The sequence below is a fragment of the Bombina bombina genome, chromosome 12 (genome assembly GCF_027579735.1).
Source record: "Bombina bombina isolate aBomBom1 chromosome 12, aBomBom1.pri, whole genome shotgun sequence".
Taxonomy (NCBI): Eukaryota; Metazoa; Chordata; class Amphibia; order Anura; family Bombinatoridae; genus Bombina; species Bombina bombina.
Window position 1 is genome coordinate 47,107,917 of NC_069510.1, and position 18,640 is coordinate 47,126,556.

Here is an 18,640-nt window from a genome sequence, read left to right on the forward strand (position 1 = left end):
GAATATGTCATCGGCTCCACCATGGAAGCTACCTTTGAGACGAGACCTTCTTGTTCAAGGTCCGTTCGAACATCCGAATCTGGTCTCACTCCAACTGACTGCTTGGAGATTGAACGCTTGATCTTATCAAAGCGAGGGTTCTCAGATTCTGTCATTGATACTCTTGTTCAGGCCAGAAAGCCTGTAACTAGAAAAATTTACCACAAAATATGGAAAAAATATATCTGTTGGTGTGAATCTAAAGGATTCCCTTGGGACAAGGTAAAAATTCCTAAGATTCTATCCTTTCTTCAAGAAGGTTTGGAGAAAGGACTATCTGCAAGTTCCTTGAAGGGACAGATTTCTGCCTTGTCTGTGTTACTTCACAAAAAGCTGGCAGCTGTGCCAGATGTTCAAGCCTTTGTTCAGGCTCTGGTTAGAATCAAGCCTGTTTACAAACCTTTGACTCCTCCTTGGAGTCTCAATTTAGTTCTTTCAGTTCTTCAGGGGGTTCCGTTTGAACCCTTACATTCCGTTGATATTAAGTTATTATCTTGGAAAGTTTTGTTTTTGGTTGCAATTTCTTCTGCTAGAAGAGTTTCAGAATTATCTGCTCTGCAGTGTTCTCCTTATCTGGTGTTCCATGCAGATAAGGTGGTTTTACGTACTAAACCTGGTTTTCTTCCGAAAGTTGTTTTTAACAAAAACATTAACCAGGAGATAGTCGTGCCTTCTTTGTGTCCGAATCCAGTTTCAAAGAAGGAACGTTTGTTGCACAATTTGGATGTTGTTCGTGCTCTAAAATTCTATTTAAATGCTACAAAGGATTTTAGACAAACATCTTCCTTGTTTGTTGTTTATTCTGGTAAAAGGAGAGGTCAAAAAGCAACTTCTACCTCTCTCTCTTTTTGGATTAAAAGCATCATCAGATTGGCTTATGAGACTGCCGGACGGCAGCCTCCTGAAAGAATCACAGCTCATTCCACTAGGGCTGTGGCTTCCACATGGGCCTTCAAGAACGAGGCTTCTGTTGATCAGATATGTAAGGCAGCGACTTGGTCTTCACTGCACACTTTTACTAAATTTTACAAGTTTGATACTTTTGCTTCTTCTGAGGCTATTTTTGGGAGAAAGGTTTTGCAAGCCGTGGTGCCTTCCATCTAGGTGACCTGATTTGCTCCCTCCCTTCATCCGTGTCCTAAAGCTTTGGTATTGGTTCCCACAAGTAAGGATGACGCCGTGGACCGGACACACCTATGTTGGAGAAAACAGAATTTATGTTTACCTGATAAATTACTTTCTCCAACGGTGTGTCCGGTCCACGGCCCGCCCTGGTTTTTTAATCAGGTCTGATAATTTATTTTCTTTAACTACAGTCACCACGGTATCATATGGTTTCTCCTATGCAAATATTCCTCCTTTACGTCGGTCGAATGACTGGGGAAGGCGGAGCCTAGGAGGGATCATGTGACCAGCTTTGCTGGGCTCTTTGCCATTTCCTGTTGGGGAAGAGAATATCCCACAAGTAAGGATGACGCCGTGGACCGGACACACCGTTGGAGAAAGTAATTTATCAGGTAAACATAAATTCTGTTATTACCCATTACCCAGTTTTGCATAACCAACACAGTTATATTAATGTACTTTTTACCTCTGTGATTACCTTGTATCTAAGCCTCTGCAGATTGCCCCCTTATCTCTGTGCTTTTGACAGACATGCAGTTTAGCCAATCAGTACAGACTCCTAAATAACTCCACGGGAGTGAGCACAATGTTATCTGACACACATGAACTAGTATTGTCTAATTGTGAAAAACTTTCAAAATGGTTTGAGCTAAGAGGCGGTTTTCCACGGTTTAGAAATCAGTTAGAGCCTACCTAGGTTTAGCTTTTCAAAAATACCACCAAGGGAACAAAGCGAATTTAATAATAAAAGTCAATAGAAAAGGTAAGTCCCACCAGGGGGAATGAAGGAGGAGACCCGGAGACAGCAAACTTGGTATTGAAATCTTTAATTCTTTAATTCAGCCAGACGGCCAAATGACAGGTGCAAATTGGAAAGTTGTTTTAAAATGTCATGTCCTATCTGAATCATGAAAGTTTAATTTTGACTAGACTTTCCTTTTAACCCTTTGTGTGCTAATGACGGCTCTGAGCCGTCGCAGAGTTTCCCACTCTGGTGCTAATGACGGCTCAGAGCCGTCACTAGCACACTCCCACCTTAAGGGAGATCTGGGGGCTCCCACCCGCTCCTACCCCGGCGATCGTGCCTGCATAGTGAGAGGCATCACCGGGGGTTCCCGTTTTGCGTGGTGACGTCACGGGCAATAATGTGATGACATCACCGCGCAACTTTATTTATACTTACCAATGTTAAGTATAGGAGCAGGGGGGCATGCTGCTTAGAAGCCTGTATCTCAGGCATCTAAGCAGCTACAGACCCCCAAAACCCACCATTGGAAAGGTAATCGCCTAACCTTTTCAAGTCTTGTAAAGACTTGGGGGTCTGGGGGGGGGGGAAAGTTAAAAAAAATAAATAATCTTAGCACTCAAAGGGTTAAAGGAACAGTGGTTAAACTACCTTGACGAGCAAAAAAGGAAGCATTCAACAGCTGCAACCAGATTTCTGAGAAGGCAAGTTGAAAAAAATAACCTTGAGTGACTACAAAAGACCTGCAGCAAGACTTGGTGGCAACAGGCACTGAGGTTTCAGTTTGCACAGTAAGGCGCATACTAAACGCAGAAGGGATTCTCTTCTGTGGAGCGATGAAACAAAACTGGCTTTTTGGCATGATGGATCAGCCGTATGTCTGGAGGAAGAAGAATGAAGCATACGCTGAAAAGAACACTGCCTGGGGCTGCTTTGCATCCTCATGTTGTCTGTGAGGAAGTAGAAGCTTGGGCGTCATTGGACCTTCCAACAGGACAATGATCCCAAGAAAACCTCAAATTCCACCAAGGCTTGGTTGCAAAAGAAGTCCTGGAAGATCCTTCAGTGGCCGCCACAGTCACCTGACTTGAACCCCATAGAAAATCTCTCGTGGGATTTGAAGAAGGCGGTTGCAGCACACAAACCCAAGAATATTACTCAACTGGAGGCCATTGCTCATGAGGAATGGGCTAAGATTCCACAGGAACGCTGCCAGAAGCTGGTGTCTGGCTATGCATCTAATTTGCAGAAGGTCATAACGGCAAAAGGGTGCTCTACTAAGTACTAAAGATGCTTGCCCTGAAGGGGTGGAATCATTTTGAGACTGCAGAATTCATTCAAAGTTGCATTTTCAGTTGAATTTGGAAAAACTACATGAAGCATTTGTTGTGTTGCACTATTTTAATAGCTTTTGTTTGATTTGTTCATTGCAAACAGTTGAAAGTCTGTACAAATAAACCTGATTTGCAATGGGGGTTGCATAATTTTGATTACAACTGTGTGTGTGTGTGTGTGTATATATATATATATATGTATGTATGTGTGTGCAAGTACAGGTAGACATCTGACGCGTTTTGCGCATGCGCGAAACGCGTCAGGTGTCTACCTGTACTTGCACCTGTCATTTGGCCGTCTGGCTGAATTAAAGATTTCAATACCAAGTTTGCGGTCTCCGGGTCTCCTCCTTCATTCCCCCTGGTGGGACTTACCTTTTATATATATATATATATATATATATATATATTGTATTTTACATATAATTCAATGAATATTTGGAAAATAATTAAAAAAAATATTATGAAATTATGTAGCCATAGATGATTTTCCTGCAACAGTGTTTAGACCAGTTACTATTCATCTCCATTGTCTTGAAAAGACAGAAATTCACCCAAAACATCTGAGCAGAAAATCTTGGTTTTCTTACACAAATATACTCCTTAAAGGGACACTAAACCCAATTTTTATTTCATGATTCAGATAGAGCAGCAATTTTAAGCAACTTTCTAATTTACTCCTATTATATTTTTTTTTCTACATTCTTTTGCAATCTTTATTTGAAAAGCAGGAAACTAAGCATAGGAGCTAGCCCATGTTTGGTCCAGCACCTGGGTAGAGCTTGCTGATTGGTGGCTAAATGTAGCCACCAATCAGTAAGCGCTATCCATGGTACTGAACCAAAAATGGGCCAGCTATTAAGCTTAGTTTCTTTAGATTCCTAAAGAGATAGCAATGCACATGGGTGAGCCAATCACACAAGGCATCTAAGTACAGCAACCAATCAGCAGCTACTGAGTCTATCTAGATATGCTTTTCAGTAAAGTATATCAAGAGAATGAAGCAAATTAGATAATAGAAGTAAATTAGAAAGTTGTTTAAAATTGCATGTTCCGGACATTTTAGACAAAAACTTCCCCAAAAGACCAGAGCATTTTTAGCATTTTTGCCATCAATACATTTAAACAAAAATAGGGCCTTTTTTTTTTTTAATTAAATATTTACCTATCAAAACTATATATATATATATTTTAGTAGACAGCCCAAAATATTGATCTAGGCCCATTTTTGGTATATTTCATTCCACCATTTCACCACCAAATGTGTGTAGAGATCAGCCTCCCACCTGACACATCACACCCACCTGATCCCTACCTGACCCCTTTCAAACAGCTCTCTTCCCTTCCCCACCTCACAATTGTCACGGCCATCTATGCCAGTCTGCCAGTACTAAAATAAAAGGCTTTTTTTTTATTATTATTTTTTTTTTAATAAATATTCTGCAGTGTTGGATCCCCTTAGCCCCCAAACTCCCTGATTCTCCCCCCCCCCCCCAAACAGCTCTCTAACCCTCCTTCCTCTACCTATTTGTCGCCATCTTAGGTACTGGCAGCTGTCTTCCAGTAAATAAATTAAAATAAACTTTTTTTTCTGTAGTGTAGCTACCCCCCCCCCCTCAATACCATACCACCCTCCCCGATCCCTTTATGGCAATGGATCCCACATAGGATCCCCTTCATTGCCCCCACCTCTCTTCTTCCCCCTCAATGACGCAGGTTTTTTTTGTTTTGTTTTTTGGCTTCCCTGTAGCGTGACGTATTGGTCCCACCCGCTTCCGCCCTCCTCCCGCCTCCTACAGCGATGGGCCACCCACCAGCCTTCCTCCTTATCCTCCCACCCACCAACGATCGGAACCACCGCTGTCCAATGCAGAGGGCGCCACAGAGTGGCCCTCTCTGCAACGATATCTCTGCAAATCTATTTCTGCAGTACCCCATGCAGGGGCACTGCAGAAATAGCGCAATCTCGCAGTTTTGACCAAGATCACGGCAGAGAGAAGCCCATGACTGCATCGACATACAGGGTACGGCACTGGTCATTAAGGGGAACACCCACTAAAAGTGGTTCTATAGGAATAAGAGCAGACACTCCCCCTCCCCTATTCCTCTGCATATGAAAAGACTTTACACAAACAGGAGCAAGCTGGAGTAGGTATCTGACGGTATTCTCCTAAAACTTTGGGGCTTGGTTAGGAGTCTGAAAATCAGTCCTTTTAAAAAAAAAAAAAAAAAAAAAAAAAGCTGGATGGGCTATATAAAAGGATCATCTACAAAACATTTATGCAAAGAAAAATCTAGTGTATAATGTCCCTTTAAACATTCATGATTCAGATAAAGCATCATTTTCCAATTTACTTGCATGATCAATTTGTGCTCAGTATTTTTATATGCACATTTTCTGAGACACCAGTTCCTACTGAGCATGTACACTGTGTATATGTGTATGAGTCTGTAATTGGCTGATGGCTGTCACATGGTACAGTGGGCAGGGAAAGGGAAACCACGTTTGAATTTTCTCAGAATAAAATCTGCAGGTAACTTTGAAATTGCTATTGCGTTGTCTTTTTATTACACATTGTGGCTTATACAATTCTACTTATTTAATAGTCCTTTAAGCACTGCATTGTAAAAGATATGTAGATATATACAAAGATCTGTACTTTTGTTTGCAAGCTTTGTGGGGGGGGGGGGTCAGTCTTGGAGCAGTCCAAGAACAAAACCCTAGAAATGCTTTAGAAGTATATTTGTGGTCATGGAACATTTATCATGTTTGCTTTATTTTTCCCCTCATAGGATGTCACGTAGTGGCCCCCTCAGACATGATGGATGGTCGTATTGGAGCCATCAAGAAAGCCTTGATTTCTAATGACCTGGGCAATAAGGTAAGCTTTAAATAGGTTATATAAAATTATATTTTGTATACATAAAAAAAACTCTCAATATACTTTTATTGTTTATTTCGTCCGCTTTTTCCTGTAATTCCATTCTGAAATTGTGAGCTTTTCAGTTCCTGTTAGAAATGGAAGTGCAGAACACTGTTATATCCCACACAGCCATTGGCTGCACACTCTAGTGACCTATTTATAACTGTCCCTAATTGGCCACAGCAGAGAAGGTAACCTAAGTTACAACATGGCTGCTCCCATTGTTTTATAGACACTAAAACTTTACACTTATTTTATCAATATTTGAACAGCTAATGAAACTTTTATATGTTATTCTTAGAATAATCCTTTTCTTTGAATACATCATTTTATGTAGCATTTATTTAGGGTTTTAATAGCCCTTTTAACCCTTCAGATGCCATCAAAGTAAAGAGAACTATTCACATGATCTGTTTAAACATGTTGTAAAGCAATACTCTCTAGGACAGGAGTGCTTGACCAAGATGGCTGCTAAAATATTTGTTAACATGCAGTGCTGATCTTGAGATACTGTCGTACAACTTTTAAAAGACTTTTAGGATAAGGGTTTCACCACCCTTGCTCTAGAATGCCATAATTAATTATTTGGTATGTTTTGATCAGATATAATAACAATACAGCAACTCTCAGATCAGGAAGACATATTAAATTCAGTATAGGTAGGAATATCACAGGCACAATCAACTATTTCAAATGCCGATATAAAGACAAAGGAACTATTTGTTAACTATTTTATACAGATAGAGTGGATAGCTGGGAACAAATTAAAGAGGAGAAAAATTTAGGGTAAACCGTCCCTTTAATGTTGATAGTAAATGGTAGGTAGCTATTTATTTGAGTCCTTTACTTTTGTTCTTAACATCGTGGATTAAAGGGACATGAAATCCAAACATTTTTTTTCATGATTCAAATAGAGCATAGTCAGCATACATTTCTAAATACATTTCCAATTTCCTTCTATTATCAAATTTGTTTCATTCTCTTGGTATCCTTTGTAGAAGTAGTTATGCATTGCTGGGAGCTAGCTGAACACATCGTGTGAGGCATATATTTGCAGCCACCAATCGGCAGCTAGCTCCCAGCAGTGCATTGCTGCTCCTGAGCCTACCTAGCTATGATTTTTAGCAAAGGATACCAAAAGAACAAAACTAATTAAATAACCTGTGAAATGAAAAGTTTTTCAAACTTGCATGCTCAATCTGAATCATGAAATAAATAAATTAGGCTTCACACACACACACAAACATATATATATATATATATATATATATATATATATACACATATACACATATACACACAGGGCTTGAAATTTACAGTGGTCCACTAGTCCCAGTCGACTTACAAATTGCAGCGGATGGCTTACAAATTAGACTTTTTCTTATCTTTAACATTGATATATATATATATATATAGATATATATATATATATATATATATATATATATATATATATATATATAGATATATATATATATATATATATATATATAGATATATATATAGATATATATATAGATATAGATAGATATAGATATATATATATAGATATATAGATATATATATTGTATATACACACATACAATGAATATAAAAAGTCTACACAGCCCTGTTAAAATGTCAGGTTGCTGTGATGTAAAAAAAATGAGACAAAGATAAACCATTTCAGAACTTTTTCCACCTTTAATGTGACCTATAAACTATACAACTCAATTGCAAAACAAACTGAAATATTTTAGGTGGAGGGAAGTAGAAATAAAAAACTAAAATAATATGGTTGCATAAGTGTGCACACCCTTAAACTAATACTTTGTTGAAGCACGTTTTGATTTGATTACAGCACTCAGTCTTTTTGGGTTTGAGTCTATCAGCATTGCACATCTTGACTTGGCAAGATTTTCCCACTCTTCTTTGCAAAAACACTCCAAATCTGTCAGAATGTGAGGGCATCTCTTGTGCACAACCCTCTTCAGATCACCCCACAGATTTTCGATTGGATTCAGGTCTGGGCTCTGACTGGGCCATTCCAAAACTTTAATCTTCTTCTGGTGAAGCCATTCCTTTGTTGATTTGGATGTATGCTTTGGGTTGTTGTCATGCTGAAAGATGAAGTTCCTCTTCATGTTCAGCTTTCTAGCAGAAGCCTGAAGGTTTTGAGCCAATATTGACTGGTATTTGGAACTGTTCATAATTCCCTCTACCTTGACTAAGGCCCCAGTTCCAGCTGAAGAAAAACAGCCCCAAAGCATGATGCTGACACCACCATGTTTCACTGTGGGTATGGTGTTCTTTTGGTGATGTGCAGTGTTGTTTTTTGCACCAAACATATCTTCTGGAATTATGGCCAAAAAATTTAATCTTGGTTTCATCAGACCAGAATACCTTTTGCGACATGCTTTTGGGAGACTTCAGATGTGTTTTTGCAAAATTTAGCTGGGCTTGAATGTTTTTTTTCGTAAGCAAAGGCTTCCGGCTCGCCACTCTACCCCATACCCCAGATATATGAAGAATACGGGCGATTGTTGTCACATGCACCACACAGCCAGTACTTGCCAGATATTCCTGCAGCTCCTTTAATGGTGCTGTAGGCCTCTTGGTAGCCTCCCAGACCAGTTTTCTTCTCGTCTTTTCAACAATTTTGGAGGGACGTCTAGTTCTTGGTAATGTCACTGTTGCACCATATTTTCTCCACTTGATGATTACTGTCTTCACTGTTTTCCATGGTATATCTAATGCCTTGGAAATTCTTTTGTACCCTTCTCCTGACTGATACCTTTTAACAATGAGATCCCTCTGATGCTTTAGAAGCTCTCTGCGAACCATGGCTTTTGCTGTAGGATGCGACTAACAAAATGTTAGGAAAGACCTACTAGAACAGATTAACTTAATTTGGGGTTAATGAGAGGCATTTTAAATGATGGCAGGTGTGTGCTGGGTCCTATTTAACATTATTTTGAATGTGATTGCTCATTTCTAAACACGGCTACATCCCCAGTTATAAGAGGGTGTTCACACTTAAGCAACCATATTATTTTATTTTTACTTCCCTCCACCTAGAAATTTCAGTTTGTTTCTCAATCAAGTTGTACAGTTCATAGGTCACATTAAAGGTGGAAAAAGTTCTGAAATGATTCATCTGTCTCATTTTTTTACATCACAGAAACCTGACATTTTAACATGGGTGTGTAGACATTTTATATCCACTGTATATACTACATACACAAACGTATATACGCATATTATTTCATTTTGAACAGAGATAGCTACTTTGGAAATCTTTTTTCACAGGTTTCGGTCTTGAGTTACAGCGCCAAGTTTGCTTCATGTTTCTATGGGCCATTTAGGTAAGTAAATTAGTAATGTCTTTTCTTTCCAAGTATAGCTGACGTTTGGCAGCTGCTGGGGTCAATCTTTATTTGCTGATTACAGGTTTGCCGCAAATTTAAGAAGCAGAAACTGTTTCTTTCACCTCTCTGCTACCTCAACAGTGCCAAGATCAATCACTCTGACACTCGCTCATTCATGGGTGATTAAGATGCCCTGCAGCGCGAGAGCAGAGGGCCGTATTGCACAAGAAAGCCAAATGTCACCATGTGATGCAACATCGCTAGTGGCAATTGCAGCAAGACAGGTTCTCTTCTCGGAAACCTGTCCACCTGCAGTCATGATAAATATTGCCCTGTGTGTTTTTCTTATACGTACAATGTGACACGGTATAGACGTCACGTGTAGAATATAGAATCCCGCACAGATATTTGTTTTTGCATTCATTGGGTTTATGTATGAAATATCTATATCTATACCCCCAGCATATGACCCTTTCAGTGCCAGCTCACCAAATGCTGATTGCAGACTGAGATCTGATTAAAGTAAAAATAACGGTGGCATCCGAACAGCACATCAGTAAATAAAACCGCTGCTCCAAAACATGTTTGATGTAATAAATGTCTGTATATAACACTGCTAGTACTTCCTGGTTTCCTACGTGAGCTTCTGGTGCCATTTATGCACTAGGTAGCAATGCCCATGTATAGGTACTTTATTCTAACTGCATAAGCACCCACTCTATTTCATATACATCACCAGTGCTCATTTATGTGGGGATACTTAAAGGGCATATTCAGGTATATGTGTCTGTGTTCACAAACACGTCAAATATTACACAACAAAATTTGCAAAATAGACACTTGACTATTTCTGTAAAACATATATTAGTCAGATCAGCTATATATGATATATACTCATCCATGGTGGGGGGGGGGGAATACCTAGATACCCCAGTGCCAGGGAAACTGGTAGACCTATATAAATCTACACTTTAGCAGACAAATTATCCAAATCCCTCTCTGACAGGGTTGGTAAGTGAAACCTTGGGTGCCAGAGCACTTAAATCCTGGATACGTCAGTGACAGGAGCAGTAATAGCCTTTGGTACTGGGCCTAGCAACAAGATATTTGATTGGTTACTCGGAGGGACCTGGTTAATGTTTATCCAATATATTTCTCTGTGGTGTCTGGACTCTGAACCCTTCATAAGGGAAAACAGCCTTAAAAAAAAGATTTCTGTCTTCACGGAAGCAAGATGAAGCCTCCTGTAAAGGTTTAATATAGGGACGTGGAAGTATAAATTAAACTGTCATGATTCAGACACAGCATATCATTTTAAAACCTTTCCCAATGTACTTCTGTTATCAGTTATGTTAATCTCCTTTGGTGAAACTTATTGCTTTTCTATGACAGCATACTGAGGTAGGCAAAGTAATATGCACGTGTCCATAACAGCTCTGATTGAAGTAATAAAAACTGCTATATAATTTTATTACTTTTTGTCCTGTTTTCCTTTCATTTAACTCTGAAAATTGTGGGCTTTCTAACTTTCCTGAGTTCTATAAAAGTGGCCACATTGAAACTTAAGTTTCCTTTATATAATCTTTCTTCTGCTGAGGACAATTAAGGACAGACAGAGCGAACAAACGATTTCTGTGTGGAATATAGCAATGTTAAAGGGACTTTAATAAAATTACTTTTTAACATTGGTATATTTTTATTTGTCCTCAGCATAGATCAGATAAGGGAAAACCTAGGTTTCAGCCTGGAAGCATCCATTACTCTATAAAAACTAAAACTTTACAGCTTTTCTTTGATATTTAAACAACTAATATATTTTAAAAAAAATGTATATTATTGTCTGGCTAATCTTCACTCATCTTTTACTCAGGTCTTGACCATTACTTAGTTTGGCTGAGAAATTAAACATTATACTTAGATAATAATAGTAAGGCATTTTATTTAAGGGATGCCGCACAATCTAAGCCAGCGTTTGGCGATCGGAAATGTTACCAGCTTCCGCCTGGAGCTAGAGGACTGGCCAGCAGGGCTGTGGTAAGGACAAACTAAATGAAGGGTTTCTGATTTTATCTTGTATATGGGAGGTGTCTGTGTGTATTTAGGCAAGAAACATATTCTGTTTATATTTTGTTTATCTGTGGAGGTCATTGGTGTGTTTAGTTTTCGTACTGCCCTTGGCAGTTGGAAATCTGTAGACAAAAAGAGATAATTGATTTGTAATTAAATGAATAAGTGCCGTAGGCACAGACCGAGTTGGCCTAGTCATAGCTATATTAATATAACCTTTGTATCACGGTGGCCACGGCTTTGCTTAACTGTCTCTTTTGGAATCCGTAGGATAGGGATGTGAGGGAAGGAGCTGACATGCTGATGGTAAAACCGGGAATGCCATATTTGGACTTGGTGAGAGAAGTGAAAGACAAGGTAAGATGCCCAGCAGTGTGAGTAATGGTTATGAGCTGTGCGGTTAACGGTTATCAGTTGTGTGAGTAACAAGGTAAGGTAGACAGCAGTGTGAGTAACAGTCAGCAGTGTGAAGCGCAAGGTAAGGTAGACAGAAGTGTGAGTAACAGTTATCAGCAGTGTGATGAGCAAGGTAAGGTAGACAGCAGTGTGATGCACACGGTAAGGTAGACAGCAGTGTGAGTAACGGTTATCAGCAGTGTGATGCACAAGGTAAGGTAGACAGCAGTGTGAGTAACGGTTACCAGCAGTGCGGTTAACGGTTATCAGTTATGTGAGTAACAAGGTAAGATAGACAGCAGTGTGAGTAACAGTTATCAGCAGTGTGAGTAACAGTTATCAGCAGTGTGATGCACAAGATAGGTAGACAGCAGTGTGAGTAACGGTTACCAGCAGTGTGATGCACAATGTAAGGTAGACAGCAGTGTGAATAACGGTTGTCAGCAGTGTGATGCACAAGGTAAGGTAGACAGCAGTGTGAGTAACGGTTATCAGCAGTGTGATGCACAAGGTAATGTAGACAACAGTGTGATGCACAAGGTAAGGTAGACAGCAGTGTGAGTAACGGTTACCAGCAGTGTGATGCACAATGTAAGGTAGACAGCTGTGTGAGTAACGGTTACCAGCAGTGTGATGCACAAGGTAAGGTAGACAACAGTGTGAGTAACCGTTATCAGCAGTGTGATGCACAAGGTAAGGTAGACAGCAGTTTGAGTAACAGATATCAACAGTGTGATGCGCAAGGTAAGGTAGACAGCAGTGTAACAGTTATCAGCAGTGTGATGCACAAGGTAAGGTAGACAGTAGTGTGAGTAACAGTTATCAGCAGTGTGATGCACAAGGTAAGATAGACAGTAGTGTGATGTACAAGGTAAGGTTGACAGCAGTGTGTGTAACGGTCATCAGCAGTGTGATGCACAAGGTAAAGTAGACAGCAGTGTGAGTAACGGTTACCAGCAGTGTGAGTAACGGTTACCAGCAGTGTGAGTAACGGTTACCAGCAGTGTGAGTAATGGCTATCAGTGACGTGGTTATCATCAGTGTAACAGTTATCAGCTGTGTGAGTAATGATTATCATCAGTGTAAAGTGGTGTGAGTAACGGTTATCATCAGTGTAAAGCGGTGTGAGTAACGGTTATTATCAGTGTAAAGCGGTGTGTAATGGTTATCAGAAGTGTAACAGCTGATAAAAACAGTTCTTGTAGCTTTACTGGTGAACAAAAAGACACCCCACAAACATAAAAATAATAATAATAACATCAATACAAATATTTCTAAAACGTCTCCTTTTGAGTGTTACAAAGACATAAAAGCTAAATTAATAGTGTAATGTTCCTTTAAAAAGAGTTGGGGATAAATCCCTGGATGTACTTTTAGAGAGATTCTCTATGCATCAGAATACAGTGCAGTAATTATTAGTGACGTCACTCAGATGTGTAGAAATATTACCAGATGATTAAGGTCCCTCTCACATCTTGCTGTGCAGCACCCGGACCTCCCCTTGGCTGTGTACCATGTGTCAGGTGAATTCGCCATGCTGTGGCACGGAGCGCAGGCTGGAGCCTTTGACCTAAAGGTAGCTGTACTGGAGGCGATGACGGGCTTCAGACGAGCAGGTAAGTGGTTTTGTCACCTTTATGTATGTTTCTCACCCTCCCTGTCCCTTTTTTCATGTGGCAGATGACTGAAGTTCTTCACTGCATTTGGTTCACCCGCCCCTTGCATTATCTTCAACATTTCTCTATTCTATCACTTTGTTCTTCCATTTTTTTTCTATCACATTTTTTTTCTCATGCATTTTTGTTGTTTCTCACCTCGATTTGTGCCTTCTTTGCTGGACCTCTGTGTCTCTCCAGTCATTCTCTTTGCCTGTGTTTCTCACTTAGTTTCCTTGTGTTTTTCTTGCTCTCACCCCTAACACTTGTTCCATTACATTTCACCCTAACCATCATGTTTGTTTGTTTTTCGCACCTATCTCTCACTCTTTCTAAACATATCTCTCATATATTTATCTATAATGTATCTATCCCTATATCTATCTATCCATCATCTATATATCAAATATCTATCATCTATATATACCTATCTCTATATCTATTAATAATATCTATAATCTATCCCAATATATATATCTCCATCCCTATATATTTCTATCATCTATCTATCTATCCATCATCTATCCCTCTATCTATCTATCTATCTATCAATCCATCATCTATATATCCCTATATCTATCTATCCATCATCTATATATCCCTATATCTATCATCCAACTATCTATCACCTATTTATCTATCTGTCCTTATCTCTGTTTCTCAGCCCATTTGTCTCTTACACCATCTCTCTCCCTACATCTATCCTTCTCTCACTTCACCTGTCGACACATTTCTCTGCCACCCATCTCTGCTTTTTGTCACCTCACTTGCCTTTACCGTTCTCTCATTATCCTTTATCCCAGCTCCCATCTGACTGCCCTATTTATCACCCTTTTTAGCAATATCTTTCTCACTCAGAACTCTTTGTTTTCCACAGGTGCAGACATCATTATAACGTACTACACTCCACAACTCCTCAAGTGGATAAAAGCAGCATAAGTTAATAAACACTGGGATCCACTTTGCTGCCCCTTTTTCCTGACACTGGACAAACCTTAATTTAAAATTGTGCTACAGAATTTCATACTAACCACATCCCAAACGCAGTATTCAGTATTCCTAATGCAGCCATCTCTGGTGTGCTGGAGCTATGAACTGTTAGGCCAACTTGCTTAATATGGGAAATTTGGACTAATACTACTTTTTATTTTAAAATTAGGCATTTTTGTATTGTTAGAAAAGTAACAGATGTTCTTACATATATGTTTTATGTAATGTACACTTCAAACCACAATTATTTACTATATGTTCCACTGTTTTGGTTTGTTGCAGTATTTTAACTGTTTAAAGGGACATTAAACCCAACATTTTTCTTTCATAATTCAGACAGAGAATACAATTTTAAACAAAATTCCAATGTACTTCTATTATCTAATTTGCTTCAATATTTAGCTATCCTTTGTTAAAGAAATAGCAATGCACATGGGTGAGCCAATCACATGAGGCAAATATGTGCAGCCACCAATCAGAATTTACTGAGCCTATCTAGATATGCTTTTCAGGAAAGAATATCAAGAGAATGAAGCAGATTAGATAACAGAAGTATATTAGAAAGTTGTTTAAAATTGTATTCTTTATCTGAATCATAAAAGAGAAAATGTGGGTTTAATGTCCCTTTAATTCAAAGTCATGTAGGTTTAAATGTGTAGGATGTCACGTTCTTACAAGCACTGGGACCTTATAATTCCTATCAAACAGCTGTATTTTATTACCAACTGGAAAAAAAATTAGAATCTTAAAGGGATATGAAACCCACCATTTTTCTTCCATGATTCAGATAGAGAATGCAATTTAAAAAAACTTTCTAATTTACGTTGACTATCATGTCTTCGTTCTCTTGTTAAATTTTGTTGAAAAGCTGGGATGTAAGCTTAGTAGCTGGTCCATTTTTGGAGCACTATTTCCTATCAGATGCCTACCTAGGTATCTCTTCAACACAGAATTTCATTGGAACGATGCAAATTTGATCATAGATTTTTTTATTTTATTTTAAATAGTATGTTTTGTCTAAATCACAAGAACATTTTTGGGTTTCATATCCCTTTAAAAGCAGAGGAGTGACAGGTGTGTCTTGAAATCCGCTGTATTATTTTCTGTTCTTACTGCTGTATACAAAGATTTAAGACATTTGAGCAAATTGATTGTGTGTAAGAGATTTGTGCCCTTCTTGGCTGACTTGAAATAGTCATGTGATCTGCACGCATCTGTCTGCTTCTTGTTTACAGAAAACAAGTAAGTTGATTATGATCAGGGCTGCATAGGAGGGAGGAGATTTCCTAGACAGTTGTCTGTCCCTTCAAAAGGAACATTGACCTTAAGGGTTATGGATTTTCCTCTAAGAGAGAGACTTATAAAGTGATAGGTAGTAAATGAGACTGTATTGCAGGGACTAGGGGCAAAGAACAAGCTCATTAACAAAGAGCTGTGTGTGAGTATAAAAGAATGTAAGCCCCGCCCACACTGCAAGCTTCTTTTTTTACACAAATATATGGATGTTCTGCAATACGTCTGCAATTTACCTTATTACAACTGTGTTTTGTGCCTTAGAGACCTCTTATATTCTCAAGTTCTGCTATCTACAATCGATTTGGTCTATGCAACTGATGTTCAAATACTACAGAATAAAGTGAAAAAATCTAACTATAAGCAGCCCCTACATAAGAATATGAGAACAAATAAACTGAATAGTTTTACAAAATGCTGTGAATATGTTGTGTTTCCTTCTGGCTTACAGAACCAATAATGTTTATATGCTCTGGCTGATGGGTTTTTTTTTATTTGCAAACATTAGCATTACAACATTGGTGAGAAAAGTATGCAGATTTCACAAAGCATAGGTATTATACAAAGAGATATTGGTAAAAAGGGAGGGATATGATTAGCTTGGGTTGGAAAAGGGTAACAGAAGGGAGATGTCTAAGCCAATCCGGAATAATCAATCTGCTTTGTTGTGCATATCAGGTTAAAGCGACAGTCAACACCAACATTTGTATTGTTTAAAAAGATAGATAACGCCTTTACTACCCATTCCCAAGTTTTGCACAACCAACATTGTTATATTAATATACTTTATAACACTTAAATCTCTAAATTTCTGCCCGTTTCTAAGCCACTATAGGCAGCCTCTTATCACATTATTTTGTGTTTTCACAACAGGAAACTGCTAGTTCATGTGTGCCATATAGATAACATTGTGCTCACTCCTGTGGAGTTGTGCATGACACAGCACTAATTGGCTTAAATGCAAGTCAATAGATAATAAATAAAAAGTCATGTGATCAGGGGGCTGTCAAAGGAGGCTTAGATACAAGGTAATCACAGAGGTTAAAAGTACATTAATATAACCTTGTTTGTCTGCAAAACTGGGGAATGAGTAATAAAGAGATTATCTTTTTAAACAATAACAATTTTGGAGTTGACTGTCCCTTTAAGTCCCATAAAGGCTGCATACAGAATAACGTTGAGGTTTACATTAGAATCTATTTGACAAGGAAATAAACAAACAAAAAGAACAACAGAAACATTACAGATCTTGAGATTATCCAATTTGATTTTATAAAATGCCACAATGCTGCATTATGTATTTAAAGTGGACGGTGTTTGCATGGAAAATTAGAATAAGCTTGGTGCACCCTAAACTAACCGTATATAATGAACGGTTAGAGCCTTTAAGTGATCAGGATGGGATTCCCAAATATATACTAATATTATGATATGTACTAATATTATGATATGTACTAATATTATGATATGTACTAATATTATGATATGTACTAATATTATATATACTAATATTATGATATGTACTAATATTATGATATGTACTAATATTATGATATGTACTAATATTATATATACTAATATTATGATATGTACTAATATTATGATAGGTACTAATATTATGATATGTACTAATATATGTACTAATATTATGATATGTACTGATATTATGATATGTACTAATATGATATGTACTAATATGATATGTACTAATATGATATGTACTAATATTATGATATGTACTAATATTATGATAGGTACTAATATTATGATATGTACTAATATTATGATATGTACTGATATTATGATATGTACTAATATTATGATATGTACTAATATGATATGTACTAATATGATATGTACTAATATGATATGTACTAATATTATGATATGTACTAATATGATATGTACTAATATTATATATACTAATATTATGATAGGTACTAATATTATGATAGGTACTAATATTATGATATGTACTAATATATGTACTAATATTATGATATGTACTGATATTATGATATGTACTAATATGATATGTACTAATATGATGATAGGTACTAATATTATGATAGGTACTAATATTATGATATGTACTAATATATGTACTAATATTATGATATGTACTAATATTATGATATGTACTAATATGATATGTACTAATATGATATGTACTAATATGATATGTACTAATATTATGATATGTACTAATATGATGATATGTACTAATATTATATGTACTAATATTATGATATGTACTAATATTATGATATGTACTAATATTATGATAGGTACTAATATTATGATAGGTACTAATATATGTACTAATATTATGATATGTACTGATATGATGATATGTACTAATATGATGATATGTACTAATATTATATGTACTAATATTATGATATGTACTAATATTATGATAGGTACTAATATATGTACTAATATTATGATATGTACTGATATTATGATATGTACTAATATTATGATATGTACTAATATGATGATATGTACTAATATGATGATATGTACTACTAATATTATGATATGTACTACTAATATTATGATATGTACTAATATTATGATATGTATCTAGAGTGTTAGATATGATGTAGTGGTATCTTTCAAGTATAAGGTTTTGTTGGAATCCCTGCATCCTCATAGGCTGATTTGTTTTATGTGAATTTTCAGACAAACCGTGAAGGGGCAGCTGGCCGCCGGCCAGGAT

The 18,640-nt window shown here is 37.4% G+C and overlaps 1 protein-coding gene across 1 annotated transcript in view; it reads left to right on the forward strand.

Annotated features, from left to right (window-relative positions):
* Positions 1–16,330, forward strand: part of ALAD (aminolevulinate dehydratase) — a 64,272-nt gene extending 47,942 nt beyond the window's left edge. The window contains exons 7-12 of the mRNA XM_053695929.1: positions 6,037–6,125; positions 9,456–9,511; positions 11,461–11,548; positions 11,852–11,938; positions 13,464–13,593; positions 14,510–16,330. Of these exons, the coding sequence (XP_053551904.1) occupies positions 6,037–6,125; positions 9,456–9,511; positions 11,461–11,548; positions 11,852–11,938; positions 13,464–13,593; positions 14,510–14,571 (512 nt within the window). The 3' untranslated portion in view covers positions 14,572–16,330. The remainder of the gene's footprint in view (positions 1–6,036; positions 6,126–9,455; positions 9,512–11,460; positions 11,549–11,851; positions 11,939–13,463; positions 13,594–14,509) is intronic.
* Positions 16,331–18,640: the final 2,310 nt, after the last annotated feature.